The 22,807-nt window shown below is 45.7% G+C and overlaps 1 protein-coding gene across 1 annotated transcript in view; it reads right to left on the bottom strand.

The window, feature by feature from the left end:
* LOC147747820 (dimethylaniline monooxygenase [N-oxide-forming] 2-like) overlaps window positions 1-22,807 on the bottom strand; it is a 286,573-nt gene that overhangs the window by 173,482 nt on the left and 90,284 nt on the right. The window contains exons 2-3 of the mRNA XM_086956221.1: window positions 7,263-7,400; window positions 5,110-5,298 (exon numbers count right to left, since the gene is read on the bottom strand). Of these exons, the coding sequence (XP_086812347.1) occupies window positions 5,110-5,298; window positions 7,263-7,394 (321 nt within the window). The 5' untranslated portion in view covers window positions 7,395-7,400. The remainder of the gene's footprint in view (window positions 1-5,109; window positions 5,299-7,262; window positions 7,401-22,807) is intronic.

Here is a 22,807-nt window from a genome sequence, read left to right as displayed (position 1 = left end):
TTTGTCAGACACTGTCCCCTATCCTAAGGCTGTCTGTGACTTTGTCAAGATTTGTTCAGCCTCTAAATTTTTATTATCAGCACCCCAAAGGGAAACTAAATCAGGCCCGAGATGGTTCAACTCTGAGTGTTCAGCAGCAAACAGAGAATTGCGCAGGGTTTTGACTTCTAAACCTAATTGTCCCACTGAAGTGAGAGAAGCCAGACGCAGGTATAGGGTAACAATTAACAAGAGGAAAGATCCTTGAAGATCGTTGGGATGCTCTAGCAAGAGCAGCAGACCTAAGAAAGGGTGATGCCTTCTGGGCTGCTGCTAAGGACCTGCGATGCTCAAGTCAGTTTCTGACCCCGATTAATTGTACTATTACAGGCGAAGCATGGGTGAATCCCTTTGCTATCATCTATGCTGCACTACTTTCGGGCTGGCTCCTTTGTCCTTTTCCCAACCTCCGAGGGTTGATATAACTCTATATGAGGTAGAAGATGGTATTACTCAGAGTGCAGGGAACAAGGCACCTGGCCCTGATGGCCTACCAATTGATATTATTAAATTATCATCAAATCTGGAAGTTTGGGCACCACTTCTCTTAAATGTTTTTAATAATCTCACGTTTGCCCCTCTTCCTTGTACCTGGTTATCAAGTATTATCGTCCCTATTTTTAAGAAGGGAGATCGTGCTCAACCTAGTTGTTCCAGACCCATCTCTCTTATCGATAATACTTTAAAAATTATTGGGAGGATTCTATACAATAAGATTTTGAGTTGGACCGAGGATAACTGTATTCTGGAGCGCTGTCAATTAGGCTTCCGTAACAAGGTAGGAACCATTGAACAGTGCCTCAATCTAAACCTAATCCTAGGTAAATACAATATTGCACAAAGATCAGCAGTTTATCTCGCCTTTATGGACCTGTCTTCTGCTTTCGATCTTGTTAATAGATCGAAACTTTGGTCAGCCCTTTTGAATTATGGCCTGGATGAATCTCTTGTGCATTTTCCTGCTTATCTGCACAAAGATCTTGATGCCTGTGTCAGGATCGGACAGGGGGGCGAAGTGACAAAAGCTATAAAAGGTCATAGAGGGGTAAGACAGGGATGCGTGCTGGCCCCCCTTCTTTTCATTATTTATATTAATGGGCTGCACAAAATCTTAACTGAAATTTCATGTGATGTTCCCAAAATCATGGGTAACCCTCTCCCAGTTCTACTTTACGCGGATGACGCGGTCATTATGGGCCGTACTCTGAATGCTTTAAGTGCCCTAGTCAAAGGGGTTTGTTGATTATAGGGAGTCCGTTGACCTCAAAACCAACTTTAAGAAATCTTTTATCATGTCTTGTGGCCCCAAGAAACGACAGCTAGGCTGTATTTCTGTGGGCACTGATAAGCTGTGGTCTGCTAATAGCTTCCATTATTTAGGGATGGTCTTTGCTGCGAAAAACTCCTGGACTGAACATATTGTTCACTCCAGGGGTAGGTTCTCAAAGGCCATTAACTCCATCCTCCGCTTACCACGCCCTAAAAATACTGGTGCTTTATCGGCAACTTTAAAGATTTATAAAGCTCAATGTATTCCGGTTGCTACATACGGAGCAGAGGCTTTGGGGTGTTGCTAAGAGCCGACCTATTCAATTTGAGGAGAACAGATTTCTTAGGAAGACACTCTGGGGTCGATTCCGATTCGGGAAAAACCGCTCCGAATATCCGTTTGGAGCGTTTTTTCCCGTACGATTTGTACCCTGCCACGTCCCACGCATGTACGACGAAGTACGATTCGTACTGGGAGCAGGACTCCGTACGAATCGTACAAATCTCCGCACGATTCTCCCTTGGAACGCGCTGTACGCCACATCCGTACGGTTCGCGGCTAGTTTTTCCGACCCAGCAAGTACGATTCGTGTTGGGTACACACCGTACGACCCTTTTGCTACTACAGCCGAAAACTGTTGTAAAAGCAGAGTTTGCCTCGAAACAGGTACGGAACGCCCCCCCCAGGTACGGTGCGTACCCCCATGATCGCCGGGGTATGCTGCGTACCCCTGCGACCATGGGGGGGTATGCATCGTACCCAGCGATCATGGGGCGTACGGACCGTACCCCATGTTCACAGGATGTACGGTGCGTACACCTTGCGATCGCAGGGGTACGATGCGTACACCCCATGATCGCAGGGGTACGCACCGTACCCCGTGATCATGAGGCGTACGGACCATACGGTGTGTATGTGATTGTGTGCTTTTCTGTACGAATCGCCCTTAACTGACGTGGATCGTACGAATCGCGTCCTCATAACACGTTCCGGATCGTACTCGTCGGGTCGTACGGAATGTGTACGAGTCGTACGGTTCACGGTTTCAGCCTGGCTATACATACGTATCGCGACGATTCGGACGGATTCACGAAATAAGGATCGTACTACGCGACTCGGACGGACGGGTACGATTCGTACGGAGAGGGCTCGGGATGCGAATCGTACAGACGTTTTTTCTCCCGAATCGGAATCGACCCCTCTGTGTTCCTATTTCCACCCCACAATATGTCTGTCATGAAGAACTGGGCGTGAATTTTATTGAAGATTTTGTTCGTGCTCACCCAGCTCTCTTCTGGCTTTCTATCTGGAAGAATCCGGCGGCATCACTTGCAAGGGATATTATCACTGACTGTTTGAATTGTGACAAATGTATGGAGATTCCCTGGCTCTATGGAGTGTATAATAGTCTTTTCAGTATTAATCAAGGGAGAGTTTTTAATAATTATACTGCAAATGATCTTCTTCAGAAAAATGATTTACGGATTTTTTACATACACTGTACAGCTGAGAAAGATTACACATGGAATCTCTGAAGATAACTGTCTCCACTTATTTGACCCACGATTTTTTGATCTCACCTATGCCTCGCTATTTGACAATCCCAATGATTTTTATCTCCGTATTTTAAAAAATGTAAGCCTATTAGCTTGGAAAATGCTTATCTAATGATATTAACTCTGGATTAAGCATGAGCGGATTTTGCGGATTGGCAATCCGCGAATTTGCGGATTTGCAAACTCGCAATCCGCAAAATCCGCGAATTCCCGCGAATTTGCGGATTTTTTTTTTTTTTTGTGTTCGCCCGTGTTTCTGCCAGTTCGCGAGGGTTTTTACAATTTCGCAATTTGCGAACTTACCTGTCGGGTCGCAAGTTTTGCGAACTTGTTGTTTCTACGTGTCCAACCTGTTTGGGACACTCTTCTTCATCACTGCCACTCTCTGTCACCACTGCCACTCTCTGACTACTCATGCCACCCTCTGGCCCACCCATGCCACCCTCTGTTTCATCACCACACCCTCTGGTTGTCCAGTGTACATTATTTTTGGCAAAGCAAAGCACACCTTCCCTGCCTCAAGTGACCTGAATTAATTTGGGGCTGATTAATGTGTCACAGAATATTTTTTTAGCTGGCACCTGCTTCCTTAGTGCGCCCTGATTAGTGATCTTTTGCACTTGCTAAGTGCTTTCATTGTTGCAAAATTAGTTACAACACCTGCCCTGCCCCAACTGACAATAATGAATTAGGGGCTGATTAATGGATTTTAACTTCCAGCCTGGCTCCTGCTTGTCTCCCTTAGCTGTAATTCAGGACCTTTGTGGCATATGTGTAACTATTCTGAGGTTCAGAGCAGGGTCACATAATAGTTGCAACTGGCAACTGAACTCTGGAGGGGCCCCTCAGGAAGCACTACAGGAAATGGCTACTAATGATGAGCCTGAACTTTTGAACCTGGTAAGTAGTTACTTTCAGTTTTGCTAAAATCGTATTTCTGCAATTTCGCACTTATTCGCGGGGCGCGAACTCACGCGAACAGTGCGAGCAGTGCGAGCAAAATCCGCTGCTCGCGGATTTGCGGATTTTTCAGGAAATTCGCAAATCTCGCGGATTGCGGATTTCCCGAAAATCCGCAAAATCCGCGAGCGGAACGGATTTTCCGCCCATGCCTACTCTGGATGAAGATGAACTTATGTTTCGCACTGGTACTTTCTTGCGAATAGCTGTTTGAGCAAGACAGACGATGTTTGACCCATGAATCTTGTCCCCTTTATATGTACCTTGGGATTTTTATGATGTTTTCTATTCACTGTTGTGCCTTTTATGTATTTGTACTTTATTGGATACTTGGATATCCGAATAAAGTTCTTTTTGATTTGAATATAGACCTCTCCTATTGTTCTAGGCGCAGAGGTCTCCACCCCGACTGCGGAATCTCGGCAGTTGTAAAATTACTATTAGTTAAGTTAAACTCATAAGGCATGATTTACAAAGGTAAACACTTCTGTGTGAGTTTACTATTTTTTGGGTATTCACGAACTGCAAACTTAGATTTAACAACTGTAATTTTACAACTGCAGAGACTCCGGACATAAAAATACGGAAGATGCCTAACTTTTTATGAGCAAGGTCTCTGCAGTCTTAAATTTACTGTTAGTAAAATGTATCTTGCAGTTCGGAAATACCTATAAAATAGTATAAAAAACGTACACAAAAGTTTAGGTTTACCTTTGTGAAACAGGTTCTTTGTATGTACTTGGTATACGGCCATTGTACGACTGGCTGAGTAGTATTTGATGGTATTGTGTACTCTTTTGTTAAATGTTGTGATGTGATAAATGATCATACATTTAATGGATAATTATTCCTGTCTGCATATTGTTTGTCCTCAGGAGATGTTTGCTGGATTATGGCATACATATAAAATACCATAAATTCTTCCTTACATCTAACCTTTTTTACATTCACACTACCCACACTAACATGAACATACCACTTTGAAACTTAATACTAAACAGGCTTTCTTCTAACTAGAGCCAACCAAAAACCAGCACAACAACGGACAATATAAAACTGTGGTTATTCCAGCTTTAACAATAGCATTCCGAAATCAAAGCAAGGGGTGCCCATGTTCAAAACTGCAATAGTCACACAAATGCGAATAACATATGGAAGGTGAGGAGTACTTATGCTGCGGACTAAAATCCTTGCATTTATAGTGTCATTTTTTATGCTACTTCAAAGTACACAACGATACATACCATGTACCAACCACCCTTTGTTGACATAGATTTTCCTCACCTTAAGTTTTATGTGTTTCATGAGGCCAAAGTGATCCGCATATAACTTGATGTACTCCGCAAACTTGGAGTTGTGGAGGTAGTTGGGGAAGTGGGCGGGCATGAGGAAGTCGCTGTAGCATGACATCTCCTTGGAGGAATTCATTATCAGCGACTGGTAGATGCTGGCTACTCCCTCCACTACTTCTTCCTGCGACCATAATGGAAACAAGCATCAGGCACTCTCAGAAATGCATATCAGCCAGTCCACAAAAAGAGATTGTTATACGTAAAATGGACTACTGGGACATGGGAGATCAAACATCTATTTTGAGAAGGACTCTATATGCTTACAATAACCAGCATAGGCAAAAACAATAGGTCTGGCGTTTGCTGCCGTTCTTTTGACTTTGACAATGGTTGCTTTATCCTGGTTTTTGCAAAACTTTATTGTTGTGGAAGCTGCTGGGTTCTTGTCAATCTAAAAAAAATTAAAACAATGGCTAAACGCAAAACTGTTTACCGGTCTCAAAAAGCACACATTACCATAGAAGTCCCTGGCACTGAAGGGAACTCCTTTGTGTGCTAATGTGCTCCTTATTGAAGGGAAGAATGCCATCACTCATACTGAAGTTAGCCAGCGACTTAAGTGGAGCATTCTGTAGTTGGCAGAATTAAGACTGTGCATGAAGTGTGGATAACACAAAAACAGACCAGTGATTAAGAGGGCAGATTAAAAGCACCCTGTCAGTAAGTAAGTATATTATCCATGTCATTTTCATAAAATCTAAAGATCTTGACTAACATCAGACCTAAAATGATAGTGAGCCCCCAAGCTAGCCTGGGTGTGCACATATACATATTTCGTAAATGTGTACATTGCTTGTTTCATCTCGTTCAGCACAACTAATTCAAAATTGCAGTAATTTTCCTAAGAAATACCCCCACCATCTGCCGACCCACATCAGTGTAAAATGTGTCTAGATCTTTACCTCGACTTCATAATCCTGCTTCTTGAGGCCAACTTCAGAATGCACATCAACCAACGGTATTCACCCCATCAACGTGCATGAGTACCTTTCTCACTGGGCATTCTTCTTGTCTGGTTAGAAGAGATATAACCCTTTAAGGTCAAGGAAGGCCTTGAACCTTCACATTCTTGAACTTTTAACTGTGCCAGCAGTTCACCCTTGTATCATATGCTCTGATATGGAAAAAGCATCTACCTGGAAGACTATACAAGTAGCCAAAATAAAATAAACATTTGAAGCCTACCTATTTGTTCATAGTGTAAGTACATGGCCTAGACAGTTGCAAGCGAATGATATTGAATGATTCAATGTCAATCAACTTAATATATATCTGCCCTGCATTTCATTGTTGTCCCAACCCTTATATTGCCCTCTCCTGGGGAAGGCACAAATGAATGCCGTCTCCAGTTTCAAATTAACTGTGGGCATGTCTTATTTTTTCTATTGACTGCAGACAATAGTCACAATCTGGTAGGGATTCTGTAAGGCTTTTGGTCAGTTATAGCACTGGGTGCACTGCCTGTTTATGCGCACAAAAGTATCAAGTACAAATTTTCTCAGGTGCAAATCGGCGAGTGGGAAGGCCTTAAAACCACTCAGATTGAGTAGATAAACGACCAATTTCCTAACTGACTGGGTTGCCGTTGCACTCAAATCACAGTATACAGATTGTTATGTAACAATACAACATAAAGTATAGAACACAAAATGACAGAAGTCTTTAACAGAAACTCCAGTGGAAGGGTAAATCGGGGAGTCTTTTAATGAAGTATACAGCCAGCCGACACGTGTTTCGCTGGGGGTCGCGTAACTAGTTAGCATGGAGGAGTCTCGTTCGTTATCGGAATTAACCAGACAAATCGCTCCACCAACTAAGAACGGCCATGCACCACCACCCACAGAATCGAGAAAGAGCTATCCATCTGTCAATCCTTTCCGCACAAATGAATGCCGTCTCCAGTTTCAAATTAACTGTGGGCATGTCTTATTTTTTCTATTGACTGCAGACAATAGTCACAATCTGTGGTACTGACATCATAATAGAGGGAAAGTACTTCAGAGGACTGGCTATGAAAAAATACAGGATCAACATTCCATGCACTATGATGTAGTTAACATTGTTATCTAAGAATGAAGCACTTACCTTGTATCTCCAGAGACCTCCAATGCCATCGCTCAATTCGAAGCAGGTTGGCTCCAGCCCCTCTTCCAGGCATTGCTTGGTGGCTGCTAATCCGGCACAACCAGCTCCAACTATTGCAACGCTCTTCACCATGGTCTCCTACAGGAGGTTACAAAAAACATAGTTTGGGTGCTTGAGGGAGTGGGGTTGTCTATTTCTTAATCTTTGGTTGTAATCATTAAATAACCCCCACCACTGGTATTATGGACCTTTGTTCATTGACCAGGAGAAATTAAAAGGACCAAACATCTACATCAATCCAATAACATGTTGAGTTACTAATGGATTTTAGTACTATCAATAAAGAGATGTGTGAATGAGGTAAAGGGTTTTATTCTCAGTTCTTTTTGTATTTAATCATTCAATCAGTAAATTAGCATCTTGAGAATCAGCATGAAAATGAATATAATACAATAATTGATATTTCAATATAAGACAAAATAACATATTAGTCAAAATAACAGTACAAATTGTACTATTACAGCAAGTATATTCCATAAAGGAAGTTCCCTAATCTAAATAACTTGAAAATATATAGAGTAGGGTGTCAGTTCCAATACTTAATGGAGAGTATTGATGAGAGAATCAATGCATAAGCATAAAGCCTCTGCATGTCAATCTGGAAAGTATTCGCAGCTCTTAAGTCAACTGACAAACAATGAAAACAGGTAAAGCAACCTCTAAAATAGAGAAGTATCAGAAACTCAAAGATAAGTCCCTTGTCAGAGTCGAGGAAATGATCCGGCCACTACTGTAGGAACACGCGCTAATATCAATAAACAATATTCTAGGTTGCAACATTCTTTTCTTTTGTCTCTTGTCTTTTCCAATAGGGTTTCTGTAAACTCATGGGAATAGGTACACCCCCCATCTTCTCACATTCGTACAATAGACTTTAGACATTAGACCTTGGAAATGTACATTGTTCGCATTCTGTTGTCCTGACTGTTCTTATCATGACTCATTCTTCATGTTGTCTCCTTTCCTCCCAGTGAGAACCTCACTATCAGTTGTCTAACACAAAACAAGTGTCTATTCACTAGCTAACAGAAGGCTTCCGAAATGTTACATCTCCAGCAAAGAGAAGAAAACATTTCGTGCAAACAACTAATTAAAGGAGAAAACAGGGCTTTGAATGTTAATGCATTATTTCAGTTAACATGGCATTGACGGTGAGACTAACAAATCAGAAATTATCTATTTCATGTATATGCCTATAACGTTTAAGCATGATTACCTACAACAAATGTTCGTATTTAGTGTACGTTCTATTTAAATGTAGGGTTTTGCACCTTTTAATAAAGGAGTTTTTGTTTGGAAATTAAATTTGCTCTTTCACAGTGCATCAAAAATTCTCAAAAAAGAAAGGATGCATTCAGCATGAGTCTTTCGTTCCTCGCATGGAAAACCACCAGAGACACAGAAATAAAAGTCAGACTTCATGCAGCAACAGGAAAGCATTTCATCAATGGGGGAAAGGATCACTTGTCCTGCGAAAAACTTAGGTCTGCAGGTTGGTAACTGGGTGTCTCCCAATAAAATGACCCTCATACACGTGTGTTTTTTGGCTTGCTTGCGTTAGCGGTATATGAGGTGTCCCCGCTTATATCACACGTGCGTGCGTAATCACAGGGTCAGTTCATTCGTGTGCACCCTCCACCAGGAGGTTTTACCTTAAGTTTTAAGGCAGTAGTGATCGTGGAAATGGAGTGATCAAGGTGGTGATGAGTGATTTGATAAAAAAGTCTGGACTCTCAGAGCTAGGAAGTTTATTAAATCTGGACTCCAGCTTTTGTTAAAAGAAAGTTCGTGCTGCTATGGAATCTGTTTATGAATTCAAGCGCACTTAAGGGTCTAGTAAAATGGTCGACATGTTTCAGCTGTGATAGACTATTGGTCAGATAGCTTTCTTCAGGACCAGGGGGTGAAAGTGGTGAATTAAGTGAAAGAATAGGTAAATTATGACCTGATTCTTGAAGTGATGAGAGGTCTCATTGTACCTCTTTTATTGGGAGACACCCAGTTACCAACCTGCAGACCTAAGTTTTTCGCAGGACAAGTGATCCTTTCCCCCATTGATGAAAAGCAATTTAACAGGAGTTTGAAAGGATCCTATCTCTTTCTCCCCGCCCCAATTGATTACCTGCAACAGGAAAGCATCCAAAAGGGTCCACCTGAGATCCAGCTCTCTGACCTTGAGTAACAAGAAGTGATGTTCAAATTCATATTCATTGCTCAGTTGATAAAATAATAAAAATACATAACAATTAAAATGACAGATGTTTTTTAGTAGCTGTCTTTGGAGAAAGAAAATAAAAAATAAAACTATACTTAATCATGAGCTAGTTAAAGGGATACAGCAATAAAACACAGGAAATGAACATTCTGCACTTCTCACAATTTTGAACACACTGCATGAGCCATGAATTTCACAAACCAAGATGCAAGCAGAGGGCACTTCCCATTCAAACAAGATGAACTTGCTTCTTTACAGATCCTTATGCCTAATGTCAACAAGCACTGGCAGAGCCAAATGGGTCTGGCATTGGCTGCTGATTTTTCGGCTTTGCTTATACAAATTTTCTTTGTGAACAATTTTTGTATGAAGGCATGCAGTATACGAAAACAAACATTTTCTAAAAGCCAATTTTTAGAAGTATATATTTTAAGTAAACTAACACATTTCACCAGTAGTGTGTGCCGCTGCAGATGTGCACATGGTGCAAGAGCAGAATTTCGTCACTCATAATTAGCTAAGTCAGTGGCTGAAGTAGAATGACCCTTTGCCCCTTATTGTAAACTGTGTTGGGCATTAGCAAAACTTAAATTACACTAGGCCTGACCAATGTATCAACAGGGCTATTTGACAGTTACCATAAGTGTCTAGTGTATATTTTCATGAAAAACAAAAGTTCTTGGTAACACCAGGCGTAAAAACCTTGATCAAAACAATTTTCTCTGCCCAACTACGAAAACTGCTCCAACTAAGCCTTGTTTCAATAAGGCAGTTGAAAAGACAAATTCACAACACAACTCAACAATCCCTTTTCAACACATTCTATAAGTTGCCTGCTCTGACAATTGTTCCCTTTCAAACTGCTGGCATTAGAGCAACTAACCGAATTGGGAGTCGTTTTATTTAAAGAACAAGGGGGCATATTATCAAGGGGGTTTATCTCCGCGGAGATACAATTATCTCCCTAATACCTAGCTGTTGCTAACACCAGCTAGCGACAGCTAGTTGGAGATAGCGACCATCTTAGGCCCCACTTTGCATGTCAGAGAAATTTATCACTAATGACATGCAAAGTGGGCGTGCCAAGATGTTAGCGACTGGAAACATCGCTATCTCCTATTACACCTGCCCTGAGCAGTTCTTAGCCATGTTATCCAATGGGTGGTGGATAACATGGCTAAGAGCATTAGCTCGGTAATGCATGAATATCGCTGACTTTTCAGCGATATTCATGCATTGCGGCCGATTTTTATCGCATTTGCGATAAACCTTGGTAATACCAAGGTTTATCTGCGATAAAAATCGCCACAGGTCGGCGATAAATTTTTGTCGCTAACCAAGGAATAGCGATAATTATCGCTATTGGTTGGTAATATGCCCCATGTTTCAATGTAAGCTTTCTGCTTCTTTTTTGTTCTCTATGGTTATTAAACTCAGAGCAACACAGTGGTTTGGTGCTGGTAGTAGTGTTGGATACTAGCTTTCTCACATGGTCTAAATTTGTGTTTGAAGTCGAAGGACCCCCAGCTGACTGTACCATATGCCCCTTACCACCCGTTCTTTCCTTTTCCCCCCAGAGGATTACCTTTACATTTTATATTTTTTTGTTTCAGTTTGAGTGGTACCTAATTGCAGGGCCATATCTGGTTATCTCCCAAGGAACATCTTTGCTAATCAGTGTGACAGGGAGGACCCTAAAATGGCCTCCCCACTGTATCTGGAGGAAATATTTGCCCTTAAAGCCTAGGTTCTGGCTTGTGATAGACATCATATAGCTTTTGGGTGCATTAGCTACACGCTGCTATGATGTCAATTGGCCAAGTGTAGTTTAAGTCCAGTGATCTGTGGTAAAAGGGAGCCATTCGTTGTTCTTCTTTTTTTAAAGAAAGGCAGTGTGTTTGAGAATTATTTATTGCAATCACTTTAATGATAGTGAACATAAGAGCTAAAAGTGACATGCAACCTCACTTTTGCTATTTGTAGGGGCCTCCACCAACTTCACCCGACCAATCTGGGAAAAAGACTGTGATCATGACTCCAGTGATTGTTTATTAATTTTCAGTACTTTGATTCTATGCGCGCTGACGTTTTAGATAACTGATTTGGTAAGGCATGTACATGTTCTCTGCATACTCGATACTTATGCCATCTGATGGCCTTGCATGGACGTTTGAACATCTGGTTTTATTATGAATGAAACAAGACATGTTCAGTTCCTGTAAGGCTCAATTGCTCATCTTGCTTTCAGTGATGATACTATTTTCACACGAGCTTTGAATTTGGACATTTATTATAGCTCGAGTGACACAGGCAAAGCAAGCTTGGACAGAAACCATTTTACCCTTCAGAGATAAAAACCCCATTAATATGAAGAATTTTTATTACTCCGGCTCTAATTAAGACTGTGTCTGAGGAGTCGGAGTTGATTATTAATAAACATAACCTATTCAGAGTTTTTGGGGAATAGTTTGCAGATTTAGGGCCTCTTTTACAAATAGTTTGAAGCATGGCAGCGCAGCCAGTGGTGGCTCCTCGCTATTGCGAAGGAGCATCGCCCCACTGCTTTTAAGCAGTGCAAAGCAGAAAAATAAAACAATAAGAACTTTGAGATATTATCATTTGATGCTGATTCGTGCTGCTTTGAGGGCGGATGGGTGGGCGGGGTTGCTCTGCTTTAGGAGCAAGGCAGGGGAGGAGTGGTTTGCCCACTCCTTAGTGCGCAAAGACTGTTTGGTCGGCCCTCTCGGGCCACCCAAACTAGTCATGCGCACTTTCCCCGTTCTCCATGCATTACAGCCTGCATGGAGAACATGCCCCGGCCCCCATTCCCTGGTTGAGCGTTGAACCAGCACACTCAAAACCCATCAAAACGCTACATTGCAGCATTGTGATTGGTAAGGGGAGCCTGGGTGCTGTTCCTCGAGATCTCCGAGGAGACATGAGCAGTGACACAGGACCTGGCGGCAAGGTAAATTAATTTTTTTATTTAATGTTTTTTATACTTACATTGCACTATGCACGACCACCCTGCCACACAAACCGCTCATGTGACCCCCTCTGCGCGATCTCCCCTGTGCCCGCCATGCCACCCACAAGCCATGCCGTCTGTCACTGAGGGCAGCAGGCCTTTCTGTTGCCGCTGCTGTGCATCAGCAGAAAAGGGCAGGAATGTGCCGTATGTACAAGATAAGGTGCAAGCCTGTCCTTTTCCCCTGCACCGTGCACAAACAGCAGCCTTGCGCCAACGCTGACACCCTTGCATTATGTCGCAAGGGTGCCTGCATTGCGGGGATGACTGTTTTTGCGCAGGAAAGGGCACCTTCCTGCACAAAATCAATTATTGATGGCATTTTCCTCTTTCTATGCAGCATGCATAGAAAGAGGAACAAAAGAGGTGAAATAAAAGTATTTCTTCTTGTTGTGCCACTCCTACTCCTCCCCAGGGGAGGCGTAGAAATCTGACGCATTACTAGGTTTGCGATAGCTCGTAAATCTGTAAATGCTTCAGATTCCATGCGTGTTGTGTGCGAACATCCACAGCAACACCCATGTAACACCCCTTTCACCGCAGTGTTCTAAGTGAAATGAGCACATATTAACAAAGCCATGAAAAGCCACATAAAAGTGGCTTTACGTGGCCTTTAAATATGCTGCAGCACATTGCACCATGGGAGCATCATAAATAAAAAGAAGCCCTCATCAATTTGAACTCATTGTGTAACAAGCATTGGAAATGCAATAGGTCTCGCATTAGGAAAGTTTGAGCTATTGGTATTGTAAATGACACTTTTTTTATTTATGTGTTGGTTTTGAAAGTAGCTAAATTAATAGCTTTGTCAGTTACAATGTCAATAGTTTTAACTTTTGCAAATGTGACACCTATAGCATTTGTAATGCAATGTGTGTTGTATTTACGTGACTTAGATGTCTTGATATTACAAATAACAATGGCTTTTAATTTTGTAAATAATTAATACTTAAATAAAAGTAATTGTAATTTATATTGGCCATAGCTTAAACGTTTGTAAATAACTTTTGTGAAGATTATGTTCAGTGTATTTTATTGTGACAAAAATCCAAGAACATTGCATTTGCACCTACACACACACAGAGTCACACACATATAGATGTGGTGGTGGTGGTGGATGTGGTGGTGGTGGTGGTGGTGGATGTGGTGGTGATGGTGGTGGATGTGGGGGTGGATGTGGGGTTGGATGTGGTGGTGGATGTGGTGGTGGATGTGGTGATGGATGTGGTGGAGGTGGTGGATGTGGTGGTGATGTGGTGGATGTGGTGGTGGTGGTGGATGCGGTGGTGGATGTGGTGGTGGAAGTGATGGTGGTGGATGCAGTGGTGGATGAGGTGGCGGATGAGGTGGTGGATGTGCTGGTGGATGTGGTGGTGGTGGATGCGGTGTTGGATGTGGTGGTGGTGGTGGTGGATGTGGTGGTGGATGTGGTGGTGGTGGATGCGGTGGAAGTGGTGGTGGATGTGGTGGTGGATGTGGTGGTGGTGGATGAAGTGGTGGTGGTGGATGTGGTGGTGGATGTGGCGGTGGATTTCATGGTGGATATGGAGGTGATGGTGGATGTGGTGGTGGATGTGGTGGTGGTGGATGTGATGGTGGATGTGATGGTGGATGTGGTTGTGATGGTGGATGCGGTGGTGGTGGTGGAAGTGATGGTGGTGGGTGTGGTGGATGTAGTGGTGGTGGATGCGGTGGTGGATGAGGTGGTGGATGAGGTGGTGGTGGATGTGGTGGTGGATGTGGTGGTGGTGGATGCGGTGGTGGATGTGGTGGTGGTGGTGGATGTGGTGGTGGTGGATGCGGTGGAAGTGGTGGATGTGGTGGTGGATGTGGTGGTGGATGCGGTGGATGTGGTGGTGGTGGCGGATGTGATGGTGGATGTGGTTGTGATGGTGGATGCGGTGGTGGTGGTGGAAGTGATGGTGGTGGGTGTGGTGGATGTAGTGGTGGTGGATGCGGTGGTGGATGCAGTGGTGGATGAGGTGGTGGATGAGGTGGTGGTGGATGTGGCGGTGGTGGATGTGGTGGTGGTGGTGGATGTGGTGGTGGTGGATGCGGTGGAAGTGGTGGATGTGGTGGTGGATGCGGTGGATGTGGTGGTGGTGGTGGATGTGATGGTGGATGTGGTGGTGGATGTGGTGGTGGTGGTGGAGGATGTGGCGGTGGATGTGGTGGTGGATGCGGTGGATGAGGTGGTGGTGGTGGATGTGATGGTGGATGTGATGGTGGATGTGGTGGTGGATGTGGTGGTGGATGTGGTGGATGTGGTGGTGGTGGTTGTAGTGGATGTGGTGGTGGATGCAGTGGTGGTGGGTGTGGTGGTGGTGCTGCATGCGGTGGTGGTCGATGCGGTGGTGGTGGATGTGGTGGTGGATGTGGTGGTGGTGGATGTGGTGGATGTGGTGGTGGATGTGGCGGTAAATGTCATGGTGGATGTGGAGGTGATGGTGGATGTGATGGTTGATGTGGTGGTGGTGGTGGATGTGATGGTGGATGTGGTGGTGATGGTGGATGTGGTGGTGATGTGGTGAAAGTGGTGGTGGATGTGGTGGTGGTGGATGCGGTGGTGGATGAGGTGGTGGATGTGGTGGTGGATGTGGTGGTGGATGTGGTGGTGGTGGATGTGGTGGTGGTGGATGCGGTGGTGGTGGATGTGGTGGTGGTGGATGTGGAGGTGGTGGATGTGGAGGAAGTGGTGGATGTGGTGGTGGATGTGGTGGTGGTGGTGGTGGATGCGGTGGATGTGGTGGTGGTGGTGGGTGTGGTGGTGGTGGATGTGGTGGTGGTGGGTGTGGTGGTGGTGGATGTGGTGGTGGATGTGGCGGTGGTGGATATGGTGGTGGTGGATGTGGTGGTGGATGCGGTGGTGGATGTGGCGGTGGATGTTATGGTGGATGTGGATGTGATGGTGGATGCGGTGGTGAAGTGGTGGTGGATGTGGTGGTGGATGTGGTGGTGGATGTGGTGGTGATGGTGGATGTGTTGGTGATTGTAGTGGTGATGGTTGATGTGGTGGTGGATGTGATGGTTGATGTGGTGGTGGATGTGGTGGTGGATGCGGTGGATGTGGTGGTGGTGGATGCAGTGGATGTGGTGGATGCGGTGGTGGTGGTGGATGCGGTGGTGGTTGTAGTGGATGTGGTGGTGGGTGTGGTGGTGGATGCGGTGGTGGTGGATGTGGCGGTGGTGGATGTGGTGGTGGTGGATGCGGTGGTGAAGTGGTGGTGGATGTGGTGGTGGTGGATGTGGTGGTGGATGTGGTGGTGGATGTGGTGGTGATGGTGGATGTGGTGGTGATTGTGGTGGAGATGGTTGATGTGGTGGTGGATATGGTGGTGGATGCGGTGGATGTGGTGGTGGTGGATGCGGTGGTGGTGGTGGATGCGGTGGTGGTTGTAGTGGATGTGGTGGTGGGTGTGGTGGTGGATGCGGTGGCGGTGGATGTGATGGTGGATGTGGTGGTGGTGGATGCGGTGGTGAAGTGGTGGTGGATGTGGTGGTGGTGGATGTGGTGGTGGATGTGGTGGAGGATGTGGCGGTGGATGTGGTGGTGGATGCGGTGGATGAGGTGGTGGTGGTGGATGTGATGGTGGATGTGATGGTGGATGTGGTGGTGGATGTGGTGGTGGATGTGGTGGATGTGGTGGTGGTGGTTGTAGTGGATGTGGTGGTGGATGCAGTGGTGGTGGGTGTGGTGGTGGTGCTGCATGCGGTGGTGGTCGATGCGGTGGTGGTGGATGTGGTGGTGGATGTGGTGGTGGTGGATGTGGTGGATGTGGTGGTGGATGTGGCGGTAAATGTCATGGTGGATGTGGAGGTGATGGTGGATGTGATGGTTGATGTGGTGGTGGTGGTGGATGTGATGGTGGATGTGGTGGTGATGGTGGATGTGGTGGTGATGTGGTGAAAGTGGTGGTGGATGTGGTGGTGGTGGATGCGGTGGTGGATGAGGTGGTGGATGTGGTGGTGGATGTGGTGGTGGATGTGGTGGTGGTGGATGTGGTGGTGGTGGATGCGGTGGTGGTGGATGTGGTGGTGGTGGATGTGGAGGTGGTGGATGTGGAGGAAGTGGTGGATGTGGTGGTGGATGTGGTGGTGGTGGTGGTGGATGCGGTGGATGTGGTGGTGGTGGTGGGTGTGGTGGTGGTGGATGTGGTGGTGGTGGGTGTGGTGGTGGTGGATGTGGTGGTGGATGTGGCGGTGGTGGATATGGTGGTGGTGGATGTGGTGGTGGATGCGGTGGTGGATGTGGCGGTGGATGTTATGGTGGATGTGGATGTGATGGTGGATGCGGTGGTGAAGTGGTGGTGGATGTGGTGGTGGATGTGGTGGTGGATGTGGTGGTGATGGTGGATGTGTTGGTGATTGTAGTGGTGATGGTTGATGTGGTGGTGGATGTGATGGTTGATGTGGTGGTGGATGTGGTGGTGGATGCGGTGGATGTGGTGGTGGTGGATGCAGTGGATGTGGTGGATGCGGTGGTGGTGGTGGATGCGGTGGTGGTTGTAGTGGATGTGGTGGTGGGTGTGGTGGTGGATGCGGTGGTGGTGGATGTGGCGGTGGTGGATGTGGTGGTGGTGGATGCGGTGGTGAAGTGGTGGTGGATGTGGTGGTGGTGGATGTGGTGGTGGATGTGGTGGTGGATGTGGTGGTGATGGTGGATGTGGTGGTGATTGTGGTGGAGATGGTTGATGTGGTGGTGGATATGGTGGTGGATGCGGTGGATGTGGTGGTGGTGGATGCGGTGGTGGTGGTGGATGCGGTGGTGGTTGTAGTGGATGTGGTGGTGGGTGTGGTGGTGGATGCGGTGGCGGTGGATGTGATGGTGGATGTGGTGGTGGTGGATGCGGTGGTGAAGTGGTGGTGGATGTGGTGGTGGTGGATGTGGTGGTGGATGTGGTGGTGGATGTGGTGGTGATGGTGGATGTGGTGGTGATTGTGGTGGAGATGGTTGATGTGGTGGTGGATATGGTGGTGGATGCGGTGGTGGTGGATGTGGTGGTGGATGTGGTGGTGATGGTGGATGTGGTGGTGATTGTGGTGGAGATGGTTGATGTGGTGGTGGATATGGTGGTGGATGCGGTGGATGTGGTGGTGGTGGATGCGGTGGTGGTGGTGGATGCGGTGGTGGTTGTAGTGGATGTGGTGGTGGGTGTGGTGGTGGATGCGGTGGCGGTGGATGTGATGGTGGATGTGGTGGTGGTGGATGCGGTGGTGAAGTGGTGGTGGATGTGGTGGTGGTGGATGTGGTGGTGGATGTGGTGGTGGATGTGGTGGTGATGGTGGATGTGGTGGTGATTGTGGTGGAGATGGTTGATGTGGTGGTGGATATGGTGGTGGATGCGGTGGATGTGGTGGTGGTGGATGCGGTGGTGGTGGTGGATGCGGTGGTGGTTGTAGTGGATGTGGTGGTGGGTGTGGTGGTGGATGCGGTGGTGGTGGATGTGGTGGTGGTGGATGCGGTGGTGGATGAGGTGGTGGATGTGGTGGTGGTGGATGTGGTGGTGGTGGATGTGGTGGTGGATGTGGTGGTGGTGGATATGGTGGTGGTGGTGGATGTGTTGGTGGTGGATGCGGTGGATGTGGTGGTGGATGTGGTGGTGGATGTGGATGTGGTGGTGGATGTGGTGGTGGATGTGGCGGTGGTGGATGTGGCGGTGGTGGTGGATGTGGCGGTGGTGGATGTGGTGGTGGTGGATGTGGTGGTAGATATCACTGCACTGGGCTGATATGATCTTTGACAAAAAGTACTTTTCATTTCTTCTCTCCTAAGCCTGGACTTTAAGGTGACCCTATGGTGACATATAATGCTAAGCACATAACCAATTTAGCATACATCACATAGCACAACATAGTAAAACATACCACAACACTTTAAATATGTATTTGTATGTGGTCGCTGCACATCCTGTTTTTTTTGTTTTATTATTTTAGAGTTTACTAATGTTATTGTATTTAATTATCAAACACAAATTATCTAGAAAAGAGGGCCTGATTTTCCTTTGTTTTAACTTTAAGATAGCTCAACGGGTTAAACACATTAGCTGAGACTGACGTTTTGCTATTAATTAACAGGTTCAGTTATTAATGCAGCCTAAGCCATTCATCCTTCTGAGGTACGTAACTTTCATTGGCAGTGTTCTCTACATGAATACGCAGTTTGACAGAATGGGTCTATCATGTGAACTGTGGAACATTATGGAGAGGTGATTATTACTTGAAGCAAAAATACAGCCAATCACAGCAAAATGACTGCTACTGGCTAAACTGCTGTGACGTTTCTTTAGTTCCAAACAAGGAATCACAAGAGAGATTTGTTAACAAAACAAAATTTGAAAAGAAATATAACAGTGGAAGCAAACAAGGCATCCAATTTTTGAAATCCTGAACAGAGACAGTAACGTATTCATTGTGTAAGAGAAAAGACAGAGTCAGAAAACAAAACGAACTACAAACCGATGGGGGAGAGACACGGCCGTAGTGTGAAGCAGCAGGGGCACTGAGGTACGTAACTTTCATTGGCAGTGTTCTCTACATGAATATGCAGTTTTACAGAATGGGTCTATCATGTGAACTGTGGAACATTATGGAGAGGTGATTATTACTTGAAGCAAAAATACAGCCAATCACAGCAAAATGACTGCTACTGGCTAAACTGCTGTGACGTTTCTTTAGTTCCAAACAAGGAATCACGAGAGAGATTTGTTAACAAAAAAAAATTTGAAAAGAAATAGAACAGTGGAAGCAAACAAGGCATCCAATTTTTTAAATCCTGAACAGAGACAGTAACGTATTCATTGTGTAATAACGTATTCATTGTGTAAGAGAAAAGACAGTCAGAAAACAAGACGAAATACAAACCTACAGACAGCACAGATAAGACAAGACGGAGGGCATTGCTGTGGGGAGGGGGGAGGAGAAATGCGACACGCGGCATGAGGGTGTGAAGCAGCAGGGGCCTGAGACGCGGCCGCCTTTGATGTGGTAATGGGAGGCAAGCGGCTGGTGGCATTGTGCACGCGCTTTCACATGCACTGGAAGAAATCGCCTGGGAATCGCCTGATCTCGGTAAGCTCTGCTTAAGCGCCTATATATCGAGCTCCCGCTCAATGCGCATGCGCATTGAGATAGGTCGCTCGACCTAAAAACTTACCCGCGGCACCTCGGCGCATTTTATTTCTACTTAGTTTAATTAAAGTGATTAAAAGCTACAGTGGTTTAATGTTTACAGTGGAGTAACCTCGCTTTCAACATTTATTTACAGTCAATCGTATCGGGCACTTCTTCAATTTACCGAGAGGACACAAACGCGGGACTTAGTTAAGCCGCGCTGCAGCCTGCACTCCTTCTGACCTGCGTTGGGTAACTGCTGCAGTGCACACAAACGCGGGACTTAGTTTTTGGCAATATAATTGAAAGCACTGTTGTTGCAGGCGGCCGCGGCGCTTTCAATTATATTGTCAAAAACTAAGTACCGGCGTTTGTGTCCACTGTGCAGCAGTTAGCCAACGCAGGTCAGAAGGAGTGCAGGCTGCTTTGCACTTTTTTAACTGAGGCCCCGGGCGGCGGCCGCGGCACTGGAGGCCCTGGCACTGGAGGCCCGTTGCGGCCGCGGCCGCCTTTATAATATATTTGGGGACCAAATAAATTATAAAGGCCGCCGTGGCCGCAACGGGCCTCCAGAGCCGCTGGTGCCACCTGGGGCGGCCCGCCACCCCCTCCCCTCCCACCCCCACTCCTAGCTACGCTACCGAGTGCTGCTGACTAAGCAAAAGGCAGAGCATCCAACAGAGAAGCACATTTGGGGACCTTTTTGCAACATGGCTGAGGACTGAACCTTCCGAGTGCCTTCCGGTTACTAACATACTGCACTGTGCTCTTTCAATAGACAGACTATCTGCAAATATGTTAGCATATTAAATATCACAATCAGACTTGGACTGGCCTGTGGGACAATCTGGCAGTAGTGGGAGGAGTGGTCTGACAGGTCAGTGTGTGGGTAATTTTTAGGTTTTGCCTGCAGAGGGCTTGTACTGTGCTTGTAAAATTTCTTGTAATTAAAAATAATATCCTAAAAGGTGCTTAGAGCCCGCCCATTACGTACCTTTAATTACCATTGGTTTGCTCCCACATATATCTCGTTTTCTTGGTCGGTGGCTCCTCTTGGCCTCCTTCTTCCTCTTGGGCTTTGGAGTCTTTATGAGTCTTCATCCATGCTGTGAAGCATAGATCAAGTACTACTTCCTGTGGCCAGTTTCCTTTAACTGGCCACAGGTACTCTTTTAAAAAAATGTCCACATACACTCTCAGAGAATGCATGTGCCTGCAGTTCCTTTCCTTCAACCCCATCTTCAATGGTGTTTCCAAAGAGTCGTCAGTTAAAGGTATCTCACTAGTGCTGTCAGCCTGTCATTGTTTTAGGTGGGTGTATTAATTTCCTTCAGTGAAGAGTACAATTTTGGGTGGTGGAGGGTACTTTACAAAATTCCTACAATTTTTGCTCCCCCCCAACACACACATGTCACTCTGTGTATGTGATAGGAAGTGGTGCAGCTTTCTGCATGGCTGACAGCTCTGACAAAATGGGAGGGCAGGCTGGAGATGATTATTACTGGAGGGGTAGGGCGTTTGGTTCTCCTCCAACCCTCCTGTCCTTTTTTCGTGCATTTTGTTATTGTCGTTTTGGGTAAATCTCAGCGTCTGAGCACAAAGGAAGGTTTGCTTTTCTGGTGGGTGGATGATGGTATAGGCAGGGCAGGAGTCGGGGGTACATGCAGGTACACGGTGTCCAACCACTATTTTCACAGGGTGGACGTCGTTCCCCCCTGCCAAGCAGTTGGGCCCCACAGAAATATGCTGAATTTGTCCTGGTGCAAGACACCGGGACACATTCAGCAGCGCCTGCCTGCACATTGTCTGGTTTCCATTTCCAGCAGCAACGTACATGCAGCGAGGTCTGTTTATTAGGTCGAGCCTAGTGTTGCAGCACGCATTCGCTGCTCGCTCTGCTAGGCATGCAGTAGTCGAGTATGCTGTGGAAGCCTCGCCTTCTCTCCGCCCATATTTTTTATTGGCTGATGTCATTGTCCTTGGTAAATGCTGGCTTCTGATTGATAATTAGGCCTTTTAGTCCCTCCTTGGTATCGCCCTGTCACCATTTTTTTACCTCCCATGAGGAGTGGATCTTTTACTTGTGGCGTTACACGGTCTGCATTATATTGGATGTGAACACTCTTTTGTTTAACCTCTTCCATGCTCATGACGAGCTGAGCTCGTCATGAGCCACGGTGCTCCGGTGCTCAGCTCGGCCAGTGGAACCCTCACACGCGGGGATAATTCCCCCGCTGTGCTGAACGTTCCACTGAGCCAATGCACCTGTGACGAGCTGAGCTCGTCATGAGCATGCGGGCGCTGTGAGCGCCCCCCTCCCCCCAGCACAGCAGGGGAATAACCCCCGCAGCGAAGGGGTTAAGGTTATGCCCCATATTCCGGCCAATTAGTCGGAGTATGCTGCCTGCTTTTATTTTACTTATTAATTGCGGTCCACTTTAACTATAGCGGCAGCTTTTATTTATTTATTTATGTAACATACTAATGTCGGTCTGCTTTAAACATAGCGGCCACAATTACTTATTTTTGTGTTCACCAGTGTCCATGCAGCACTTTCACATTTATGGAGGCCATGCCCTTTCTTTAAACATACCATGTCTAAAGAAGTGTCTAAAGAAGTGAAAGTGCGGCATGGGCGTTTTCACCCCAAAAAAACATCTGTTTGTCAACTTGACAAACAGATGCTTTTTTTAATCAAAGCGCTGTATGCAAAGGTTTCACTTTAATAGTGGCAACGCCCCTTTCTTTAGACGTGGTTTGTCTAAAGAAGGGGGTGCAGCATCCATAAATGTGAAAGTGCAGCATGGGCGCTAGTGAACCAAGCATTGGAAATGCAATAGGACTCGCATTAGGAAAGTTTGACCGATTGGTATTGTAAATGACACTTTTTTTTATTTGTGTTGGTTTTAAAAATAGCAAAATTAATAGCTTTGTCAGTTACAATGTCAATAGTTTGAACGACTTAGATGTATTGATATTACAAATAACAATGGCTTTCAATTTTGTAAATAATTAATACTTAAATAAAAGTTATTGTAATTTATAATGGCAATAGCTTAAACGTTTGTAAATAACTTTTGTGAATATTATGTTCAGTGTATTTTATTGTGACGAAAATCCAAGAACATTGCA

Source organism: Lissotriton vulgaris, chromosome 1_1 (assembly GCF_964263255.1).
Source record: "Lissotriton vulgaris chromosome 1_1, aLisVul1.2, whole genome shotgun sequence".
Taxonomy (NCBI): Eukaryota; Metazoa; Chordata; class Amphibia; order Caudata; family Salamandridae; genus Lissotriton; species Lissotriton vulgaris.
This window is presented reverse-complemented; position numbering and strand designations above follow the sequence as displayed.